The sequence below is a fragment of the Tetrahymena thermophila genome (assembly GCF_000189635.1).
Source record: "Tetrahymena thermophila SB210 genomic scaffold scf_8254811, whole genome shotgun sequence".
Lineage (NCBI taxonomy): Eukaryota > Ciliophora > Oligohymenophorea > Hymenostomatida > Tetrahymenidae > Tetrahymena > Tetrahymena thermophila.
This window is the reverse complement of record NW_002476567.1, coordinates 1,333,618-1,345,474: the sequence shown is the minus strand read 5'-3', so window position 1 is coordinate 1,345,474 and position 11,857 is coordinate 1,333,618. Positions and strand designations below refer to the sequence as shown.

Below are 11,857 nucleotides of genomic sequence, written 5' to 3'. Positions count from 1 at the left end.
TTAGAATATTCTCATATTACTCATTCATATTAGAAATATTTTTCTATCAATTTTAAAGTAGTTTACCTCAATCCTCCTCAAATATTAACTACAAAATAAATTAATATCAAAAATATTTTTTTGAAAATTTTACTCTTTTTTCTCTTATAAAGTTTAGGAGGGGATATTGGTTTTAATTTATGAAGACTTACAGTATATATTACCATTAATAGAAGATATTTTAATCCATTAAGCATAAATTATTGATTATTAATATATTAATTGTGATATAATATTTTTATAATTTCATTTAATGTACTAATATTATTAAGAAGAATAAATAAAATATGATTAATGAGAAAAATAAATCTAAAATTTCATTTGATTCTCATAAAATTAAAATATTAATTACAGATTCTATTTTTAATTTTAGTATTAAATATATTTGTTTGTTAAAATTGTATTTAGGAATGCCATTATTATATTTTTAAATCTATTTTTTAGGGTGCATATTTTTTCTGTTTAAGTTTTATAATTTATAAATTTTATAGTATTATTTAAAATAAATATTTAAGAATATCTATTCTAACCAATTTTATAGAAATTTAAAGATATGTAAAAAATATATTTTTATATGGAAAAGCTCTTTAGTACCAAATATAAAAGAAATATATATTTATTTTAATTACAAGATTTATATTAAAATAAAATGTTTTGATTAAAAAAGGCAAAAGTTACTTTTCTTACACTTTTATAAAGCTCATAAGCTAAAAAACTATTCCAAAATAGAAGAAACTGAAGAAGAATAAATAAGCTTACAAAAATTAAATAGGTTTTTGATGAGAATAAATAATTTTAAATAAACACATATCTGAATATACAATTTTGATTAACACTCAATCTGATTATTTTTGAGAGTCCTACAGAGATTTCTTATATGTTCTTCATATATCATAGGCATTTAAAAGAGCATATCAACTAGTACAATATAAAAGTTAATAATAATTGCAAAATTATAAAAAAACATAAAGAATAATCAAACAAGCAAAAAATAAACTGATTAAAATACAATAATTAGGTTGATAGTAAAATGGAAAAAGATAGCAAATAAGGTGCTCTTGTCAAAAAGTAGTGGTTCATCAAATCAAACGCTGGTAGGATAGATGATTTCTATGAGTGGTCTAAGAAGAGAGTAAAATAATTATAATTCAAAATTTTTGCATTTTAAAATGCCGTTTTAATTCAGACTTTAGGAAGTGGACAATTTGGAAGTGTCGTTTCATGCAAGCTAAAAGGAACTAATGACACAAGAGCTATTAAAGTAATCCCTAAAAGTAGAGTTAGAGATCCTCAATAATTTTTGAATGAAATCAACATTATGAAAGAATTAGTAAAATAAATTAACTTTACTCATCTTTAAATATTTAAGTAAAAAATATTCTTTTATTTTAAATAAAGGACCATCCAAATGTCATCCGTCTTTATGAGACCTTTGAGGATTAGAGAAATGTTTATCTTTCTATGGAGTATATTTATTATTTTATTTAAATCACTCATTAAGTTGTTTTTGTATATTTTACTTTTCAGACTATGCTCAGGAGGAGAGTTATTTGATGTTATTACTGCTAAGAAAAAATTTAGCGAAGAAGAAGCAAGATTAGTTTTTAATTAAATTGTTTCAGCTGTCAGCTATTGCCATGCAAACAATATATGTCACAGAGATCTTAAGCCAGAAAACTTTTTGCTTTTGTAAAAAGAATCTTTGGATAATATTAAAGTGGCTGATTTCGGTTTAAGCTGCATATTTGTTGATAAATAGTAAAAAAAGTAAGATATTTTAGGTAAAACTGGAAGTTCTTATTATATGGCACCTGAAGTACTCTAAGGAATATATAATGAGCTTTGTGATGTGTGGTCTTTAGGTATTTATATTTATTTTATTATTTAAAATCTTCATAGAATATTTAGAAGCTTAATAAATTTATAGTAAGTAAATAAATAATAAAGCCAGTAAAAGATATTATCATATAAAACTAACTAAAATAATTAAAGAAAACACTCTATATTTTTACTTATTAATTATTTATATAAAAGGTGTTATTTTGTACATTCTTCTTTCAGGTATTCCTCCTTTCTTTGGAAGCAATGACTCTAAAATATTTGAGAAAATAGAAAAAGGAACTTACTCATTTGACTGTAAAATATTTCTCTATTAATTTTGCATTTAATTTTTAAAATTAACAAAAGTCCCATAATTTTAAAACGTCAGCGAAAACGCTAAAGATTTAATCCGTAAGTGCTTGGTTCCTTAAGATTAAAGGTTAAAAGCTAATGAAATTTTGAAACACCCTTGGTGTGCTACTGAATAAAAATAATCTGCTAATTTAAACATCGATGTAGGTAATCTGAAATCCTTTACCTCCAATTCTAAATTAAAGAAAGTCGCTCTTACATTTATTGCAAGTCAACTTTCTGAAACTGAAATTATTGATTTAGGAAAGCAATTTAAATAACTCGATAAAAATGGTGATGGTGTACTTTCTATTGAGGAGATAACAGAAGGTATTCATTCAGCAATCTTCGTTTTTTAGTTTCTTAAATAAATTTGAATAACAAAAAGGTATGAAGAATTTTGATGGCAAATAAAGTCAATTATTAGAAATTATAAAAGAGATAGACACAGATAAAAATGGTTAAATTGAGTATAGTGGTAAAAAAGCAATTTATGATTTCAATTTTATTTTATTAATTATTTTATTTTTTAAGAATTTATAGCAGCTTCGATGGATAAACAGTTGTATATGAAGCAAGAAAAATTATATTAGGCATTTAAAGCTCTTGATATTGATGGAAGTGGCTCAATCAGCAAAGATGAACTAAAATAAGTTTTAGATTCTGATGATCATTTTTTGGATCACTCAGTTGACTACTGGAAGAGTGTCATACAAGAAGCTGATAAGGACGGAAATGGAGAGGTATATTTTTGTTTAAATCAATCAAATCAAATCAATAAATTTATTTTAATAAAGATCGATTATGAAGAATTTGTTGAAATGATGGTTCCCTCTTAATCTGCTTGATTTGAATTATCTTAATATCAAACAAATAAATTATTTGAATAACTACAATAAAGGATACATTTAAATGACTTACTTACTTACTGACTACATAACTAACTAAATAAATACTTTAAAATAGTTAAACTTATCTAAATTAAATATATAATTAATATATCTAGAAGTAATAAATAAATAAATATTTTTATTTTTTTTAAATTTTCTTTCTAAATAATTAAATACTAAATTCATCTAAATTAAATGCATAAATAAAATGTGTAAAAGTAACTTTTGAATAAATATTTTTATAATATAAATATTGAATAGATTTATTATTTCAATAATATTTTGTTTAATTCATTATTAAAAAAATTTTTATCAAATTTGACCTGATTTTTTCAGTAAATTTAATGATTTGGATAAACTTCTTCTCTTGAAGATGCTGTAATATAAATAGCCCAATTAACTAGCAAATAGAAAACTTAAAGAGATCATAATTGATATTTCAATCAAATTTCTCAATATTTCGCTTAAATTATTCAACCCATCATCAAATGATAGCCATACAATTAATACTAAACTTAGAAGTAAAAGAAATCTTCCAAGAATATTTAACTTAAACTCTTTATCTACTTTAAAAGGTTTTATTGCAAGCATAGCAGTCGTCTCAAAGCCAAGTATTAAGAATATTTATAAAGCTTAATAAATTGGTGAAAGCTATTTGAATACAAGAATGAATATGATAAATGTTTTTCTCAGTAAGAATATTAAATTTATAACTAACTTTTTTCTATTAAATCCTTCATTAAAAAACCTATCATACTACTTTAAATTGAAATTGTTTTGACTTTTCTGAGTGACATAAAAAGTGACTGCATTTAAGCCAAACATTAAGCAAATAAAACCTATGCTACAAATTAAGCCTAGTATTTGCAAGGGTTACATATTCTCTAAATCATAAAGCTGTAAAAATACAGAAAGAGCAATATCACAATAGGTTAAAAATCCTAAGCCAATAATAATGTTATACTTATAATTATTTCTATAGTAATTGAAAAATTTAGAAATTAAGTTTTATCCTACTGGCTTCACTATAACACTTATTCCATATATAATAAGAGAAATAACCCATACTGTAAAGGCCTAAATAAGATTACTAAAAAGAAATGTGTCTAAATTTTCATGTTTAAACTTTTACGGAGCATTTGAATTTGAGCTTTTCACATTCGGAATTATTTCGAAATTAGCAAAATTAAATAGCTAAAAAAACGTATATAGATTGGAGGAGTAATTTGCATTTATGAACAGCAAATAATTTGTTACTTATAGTAAATCAAAGAAACTCACTAACATATAAAAAGGAGACAACATTCCTGCAGAAATAGATAAGACTGCAAAAGACGCATTTAGAGATTACTGAAGTATTTCGTTATTTTTTGAAGGACTTGTCTAAACCGTTTAACATTCATTTTCCAAACATTTCTCACATACTTAGATATTGCTATTTTTACTATAAGTTAAATAATATCCTTTTATACATTATTTGCACTTATTATGATCATTCGAGCAATCTTAACAGTTTATATCTGAGCATCTAACACATTTGAGTAAATTTTTGTTTTCATGAAACTTCTCTTTTGGACAACTACTTACGCATGTTGTTTCATTATAATGAAAATAACCAGCTTAACATTCTATGCATAATAAATTATCTTTACACTTCTTGCAGTTTTTATTGCAAGATTGGCATGAATTTGTTAAAGTATCAAAAAATTTATTTTCTCCACAATAATCAACACAGTTTTTTTCATCAAGTAATTTAGGGTATGTGCAAGATAAACAATTATTACTATCTCTTGCATCGCAAGTTTTACACTTATCATTATTACACTTATAACAGTTTTAATCGATTTAACCTTTATACCAGCTTTCTCCACAGTCATCTAAGCACTAACCTTAGAAAAGATACTTTGGAGCTGAGCATGAGGTGCATGTCGAGCTTTTTGGTTAGCATGTTTTACAACTTTATTCTACACAAGGCATACAAATGTTATTTTCTTCATACATTTTATCTCCACAATCCGTAACACAATCTCCATTTAAAAGATAAAGATTGTTAGGGCAAGTTAAGCATATGTCTTTATTACCCAGAGAGCAAGTTAAACAATTTTTATTTTAACAATCTTCACATTATTTTGAAACAGGATTTTTAACTTTTCCTTTACCGCAATCTACCACACAATCAGAATTTAACAAAGCATAAGGATCTGAGCAACTCGTGCAAATATTTTCATTTGGGGGATTTGAACAAGTCAAGCAATTATTATTTTTATTTGAGCAGCTCTTACATGAATTTGAAAGCAGATCAATATACATATTCTCTCCACAAGAATCCACACAATCATAACCTTTCTTTATTTTTGGGTTTGCACATGAAATGCAGTTAATACTATTAGAAGGATCACAGTATTCGCATTTATTATTTTAGCATGTCTAGCAAGTATTCATAGTTACATCATAATACATGCCTGGTAAGCACCTATCTAAGCAATCATTTTTATCTAAAATTTTCTAGCTTTCACAACTCAAACATTTTTAAGTGTCCGGAAAACTGCATGTCAAGCAATTACTATTTAGACATTTAACACAAATTTAATTATTAGTATCAATTACATAACCATTTTCACATTTGTCAACACAGTTATCTTACCAAAGAGCTTGAGGACTTTCACAACTATTACATTTCTAAGGTTACAAAGGGTCACATGTAAGACAGTTATTGCCTGGGTTTGAGCAAGGAAGACATTAATTAAGTGAAGTATCCAGGAAGTATCCTTTATAGCATTAAGCTTAACATTAGCTATTTTATAAATGCAAAGGAATCTCGCAAGACAAACATTTATCAGAAGAAGATTCTAAACAAGTTTTACAAGATAAATTAGAACAGCTTTTGCATATATTTAATACTGAATCAACATACATACCACTAGGACAATTTTTTAAGCATTATTTGGATATTTCAAGTAAAGCTAAAGGTGGTTCACATGAAGTGCATTCATTTTTATTTAGTGGATCACACCTTTTACAGTCTTTATTTATACATTATTCACATGTATTTGTAACTTCATTTTTTGAAAAACCATCTCCACAATCTAAAACACAATCATTACCTAACAGTGCAAAAGGAGCTTCACATGATATGCAAAATAGTGGGTTTGATTCTAAACATGTTTGACAGTTCTGTTAGGGATTAGAACATATTTGGCATGAGTTGTTAGTAGAATCTACATACATATTGCTCTCGCATTTATCAACACAATCAACCCCTAAAAGAATTTTTGGTTTTTTACAAGAATAGCATTCGTTAGATTTAAAAGGGTTGCAGCTAGAACATAATGGATTCTAACAATTAACACACTTATTTTAGCTATTATCAATATACATTCCTTCATCACATTCTAATTTACACTAAGAATTACTTAAGACATTAGGAGGATGACAAGCTGTGCAGATAGATGGATCAGATGGCTCACATGATAAACAGTTGTTTAAACACTTTATGCAATCTTTTTTCACATTATCATAAACTTCTGATTCCTTACATTTATTGACACAATCATTTAAATAATTTTGTTTATCTTCTGAGCACGTTAAGCAATTTTTAGAGTTATTTGGATCACATGTTAAGCAATTTTTGTTTTCACAAGATAAACACTATTATCCTGAGACATAGTAATTATCATTACAAGCTAGAACACATTACCCATCTTACATCAAAAATGTAGATTAACAAGTTAAGCATATATTTGGAAAGTTAGAATCACATACATCACAATTATTGCTGATACATAATAAGCACTACCCAGTTACAGGATTTTTATAATAGCCGCTTGGACAGTTATCAATACAATCTCCCTAATGCAATACTTTTGATGCCTCACATGATAAGCAAATACTTGAGTCAGATTGATCGCAGTGCTAGCAATTACTATTATTACATTTTTAGCAAATTTAGAGGTTATCAATATAATATCCATCTTTGCATTTTAAAGCACAAACAGAATCCTGCAAAACATAAGGTGCTATACAGGATAAGCAATCATTAGATGGGAGATCAGCACTGCACTTTTAACAATTTTCGTCAGGGCATTTGAGACATAAATTAGAAGAGGTAGATTTATAGAAATTATCAGGACATTAATCTTTGCAGGTAGAATCATGAAAAACTTTATCTGAAAAACAAGTTAAGCATATTTACGAATCTGCTTGAGAACAAGTTTTACAAGATTTATTGCTGCATTCCTAGCATATTAAATCTTAATCAAAATAATACATATCTCCACAGTCCAACACACAAGCAGATCCTAACAGACCAAAAGGTGGTATGCACTTGAGGCAATTACCAGGAGCATTTGGATCACAAATTTTGCAATTCAAATCTTAACAATTAGTACATATTTAATCTAAATTGTTTATATATTTACTATCACCACAATCAAGAACACAAGAACTTCCTAAGAGACCTGTAGGACTTTTACATTTAGAACAAATATTTGGATTATTAGAATCACAGGATAAGCAGTTTGAATCTGGGCAATTTTTGCATTATCTATCTGACTCACTTTTATAGAATCCTAAAGAAGGGCAGTCAGTAACACAGTCGTCATTGTACAAGTAATAGCCTTCCCCACAATTAAGGCATTTGTCTGTTTAAATGGGATCACATGAAAGACATTTATTATTTAGACAAGCTTAGCAATTATTATCTTCATCTATATAATTTCCTTTACCACATGAACTGCTGCAAACTCCATCCTTCACAGCTAGAGGTGCATGACATGACAGACAATATGCTGGATTATCAGGTTTACATTCCTTACATATACCTGAGCAAATGAGACAATTTTAAGTCAAAGGATCTTTGTAATAACCATAATCACAGGTATCTTAGCATTTTCCATTTTATAAAACTTAAGGGGAATAGCATTCAGTGCATTTATTATCAGGTTAAGGATTGCATTTTTTACAGATGGGATTGTAACAAGCTAAGCACTATCTTGTATTAATATTTTCATAGTACTTTTCAGGACATTTAGACTCACAATTTTAATTTATTAAAAAATAAGGGTCTTTGCAAGATAAGCACTTTGAAGATTACAAAGGATCACATGTATAGCAGTTTGCTTTTTAACAATTTTAGCAAGCACTATTTGCATCAGCATACTGTGCTGATGGACATTTATCTAAGCATTATCCATTAAGGGATAAAACTTTACCAGGATAACAAGCTGTACATGTAGAGGGTGTTGAAGAAATGCATGCTTTGCATTAATTATTTGTGCACTATAAACAATCGTTGTTAGAAAAGTAGTAACCATCATTGCAAACACACTATTTTAAAGAGTTCAAAACAAAATTAGGTTTACATGATTTACATTCAGCTGAGTTACTACATGTTGCACATAAAGCTCCACATGGTTAGCAAGAGTTAGATTGTAAATAGTATCCATCTATACACTACGAACAACTAGAACCTGAACATAATAAGCAGAAGTCAACAGAGCACTTTAATTAAAAATCCATTTAAATAAAAAATAATAAGAAAGAATGAAAAATTACATCAAATCCAAAAACATTTATTTCTCTAATGCCAAAGTAAGTATGAGCATTTCTACTTGAACTAGAGCTACTAAAGTCAGAGCTTTTATTTGAATTAGTAATTTTTATAATAAAATTGCTAGATTTAGGCAATAAAAAGTTATTCGAATAAAAACCAACGATGTCTTTTTTGCTTAATCCACAAATATTAATTGATGAAGCAGTATCTGTTCGAATTTCATTTTTTACTGATTAAGAGCCTACAATAACTTCAACAAAAACTCCCGAATTTCCAGAATTTTCATAGTCAACGAAAATATACTTAAAAGAAACACTAACTTATTTATAAATGTTAGTAGTTTCTGGGAAATTGATTGTACTATTCATTTAGTTTATAAAAAATCCTCCAAGAAAATTAATTTAATTGCATCTTGAAAACTAAGATTATTGAGAATTTGATTGAAGATAGTTTGACATAACAATCCCTAAATTAGCAATAGATATCATTGAAAAATCATTACCTAAAAGCCCTGAGAAATATTTTTTACCTAAATTTATTAAAATGTAAAACTATTTCAAATATTCTTTTTATTGTAGATTTTATTATTTTAAAGGGGAGGGATAGTTATAAATCCTCAATCGAAGAGTTAAAAAAATTTTGAAGAAATTAAGTACTTAAAATTCTGAGATTATTGAATTAATTATGAAAATAAACCTCCCTCAAAATTTAAAATAAAATAGAAAAATTAAATAAAAATACCTATGAGGTTAGCATTTTTGTACAAGCAGTTATTATTAGGCATTTGCTAATAGCCAGCAGGACAATCTGTGAAACACTAACCATCTGCTAAATAGTATCCACTCTTACATTTTTAACATTGTGAATCAACATTTTACAAGCAATTTGGAATTAATACACATATTTTATTACTTTCAAATAAAAACTTAGATGAGTCACATGTTTTTAAGCAAATACCAAATTAAAAGACATTAGTTGGGTCATTACATGTGCATTTACCTTTCACAGGACCTGAAGCTCCTGAAGAAATAGCACATGACAGACAATTATTTTCTAAAGGGCCATCACAACTTTAGCATGTAGGATGGCAAGGACTAATATTTACTTAAATACCTGAAACTCTAAACTACGAAAATTTATAATCTTCAGGACAGCTAGAATCGAAAGCTAGTTTGATGGTGTTTGAAGACGATTTTAAATAAGTCCATGATCCTTTTTTATTAAGATAGAATTTAAAAATATTTTAAAAATGTAATTAGAAATAATTTTAAAAACGGTATTAGAATAAATATGTATAAAATCTACCTCTATAAAATTGATCTATGTCTTTATTAAAACTTTCATCAGCATCTGATGTGCAATCTACTTATAATCTAGTTAATAAGATATTATTATTACTAGTATTTACTTAAACTACTGTTTATGCTTAATCATCTGGTTTAATTGTAACGGTTGCTTTAGAATCTCCGCTATACATATGAATTATATCAGCCCTTATACTTCTTTGGTAATGAGGTATTGCTGTAGTAAAAGAAAATATAGGAATATCCTATGCAGGGTTAGCATTTAAAGATTTATTACATTAGAACATTCCAAAGTAATAATTTTAGAACTCTGTATTAGTGACTTTTTCACAATTTATTTTATTTATTTTAATAGTTGAATCGTTCAAGTTTGAACGATCAATCATTTCTATGTTGATGTCATCTATTTAAAGTATATAATTCAAAATCAAAAGACAAATTTAATGTTACAAAATTTACTTTGAAGAAATACTTATTAGATAAGTAGTAAACAAAAAAGGAGGAATTTAGTTTTATGTTTTCTCATATGCCAATAAAGAGAAGTTTGGTGTTTGTTATATATTTATTAAATCAATAAATTTTAGTAAATATTTCAATTATATTTATAATTAAGTTTTTTTTACCTATTTAAACTCAGAATCACCTTTTTGAAAGTGTAAATCCTAAAAATAGCTGATCTATTGAGATGATTTTTAATAACAAATTTACTAATTTGGTTTCTATCAAAAGCTTTTTTACGATTTTTGTTTATTTAAGGTTTTTTCTAATTTAGTAAAGACGGGTTTACAGTTTAAATAGAAATGAGAGAAAATTAAATAAAAATTCTTTTATATATAAGCAAATGCATAAAGACACATAATACCTGAATAAATAATAAATAATAAATTTCGATTTATTTAATTTACTCAAGTTGAGATATATAATAATCTTCACCAATGCAAAAAATTAGATATTAATATTTTGGAATGTAACAATTTCGATAATTATATTGTATTTGTAATTAATATTGCGATTTGTAAGCTAAATTTTAAATTAATTTCTTTTTTAGTTTACACTTTTTAAATATTGTTAATGGAATTTGATTGAGGTGAGTGTTATCTTATCTAAGTGTTTTTTTTTAAATTTAAAAATAAATTTGTTAACAAAAATACATTGCCAAATATTATATGTGGCTTTTAGACAAAAAAAGTTAACTATCCCTTTATTTTATTGTCTTTATTAGCTTAGTTTATCATTTTTGTAATCATAAATTAATTTGTATTTTTCCAATAATTTATAATGAGTTAGGGAATTGAATTTGTGGTAATTTAATAACTATCTTAAATTATATTGAAATCATTTAGGTTTGATAATTTTATTATTGAAGTAATATATCTTAAGTTTAGAATGAAATAATTTATAAGGATAAGGTATTTTACTATTTAAAATGGTTGAGTTTTGATAATATTAAAACAGATTTTGTTTATTTAAGGTTTTTATTTAGTATTTATAGTTAGATCAAGTAAAATTTATTTTATTTAGATTACAATAAATTCTAAAAGTAATCCTTTTTTTTTTTTGCGTTATTGAGCTAAATTGAATATCTGGTTTTCTTTTTAAATTACTTCTTTCTCAAAATAATTAGGTTTTTATTAATAATATAGTATGTATTTAAATTTACAAATTATTTTAATGATTCTTAAAAAGATTTATTTAATTCTTATAATATGATTTAATTATTTGATAGAATCATGGTAATACTATTATAATTATCGAGATTTACTTTTACTTTTTATTAAATCTACTCATTTTACTTACAGTTATAAACAATAGTCTTTAAGTTATCAAAAAACCAAGATTAAAAATTCATTCAAGCACTTTAGCAAATTAGAGAAAATACAATTCGGTGATATTTTAGCTAT

At 25.8% G+C, this 11,857-nt stretch overlaps 3 protein-coding genes across 3 annotated transcripts; 2 read left to right on the top strand and 1 right to left on the bottom strand. All coding sequences in view use genetic code 6, as the record gives it.

Annotated features, from left to right (window-relative positions):
- Positions 1 to 1,069: 1,069 nt before the first annotated feature.
- On the top strand, positions 1,070 to 3,059 carry TTHERM_00053930 (calmodulin-domain kinase; the record flags this gene model as incomplete). Its single annotated transcript, XM_001007522.3, has 9 exons — positions 1,070 to 1,171; positions 1,226 to 1,369; positions 1,438 to 1,505; positions 1,567 to 1,901; positions 2,074 to 2,175; positions 2,227 to 2,541; positions 2,600 to 2,689; positions 2,746 to 2,954; positions 3,009 to 3,059. The coding sequence occupies 9 exons, from the start codon at positions 1,070 to 1,072 to the stop codon at positions 3,057 to 3,059; spliced, it is 1,416 nt and encodes a 471-aa protein (XP_001007522.2).
- An 883-nt stretch (positions 3,060 to 3,942) lies between these two features.
- Positions 3,943 to 4,455, top strand: TTHERM_00053940 (hypothetical protein; the record flags this gene model as incomplete). The annotated part of the gene is made up of 1 exon (XM_001007523.2): positions 3,943 to 4,455. The coding sequence occupies one exon, from the start codon at positions 3,943 to 3,945 to the stop codon at positions 4,453 to 4,455; it is 513 nt and encodes a 170-aa protein (XP_001007523.2).
- A 138-nt stretch (positions 4,456 to 4,593) lies between these two features.
- On the bottom strand, positions 4,594 to 10,342 carry TTHERM_000053939 (zinc finger lsd1 subclass family protein; the record flags this gene model as incomplete). Its single annotated transcript, XM_012795491.1, has 5 exons — positions 4,594 to 4,629; positions 4,689 to 8,600; positions 8,655 to 9,181; positions 9,394 to 9,864; positions 9,958 to 10,342. 5 exons carry the CDS (start codon positions 10,340 to 10,342, stop codon positions 4,594 to 4,596), a joined length of 5,331 nt encoding a protein of 1,776 aa, XP_012650945.1.
- Between the last annotated feature and the right edge of the window lie 1,515 nt (positions 10,343 to 11,857).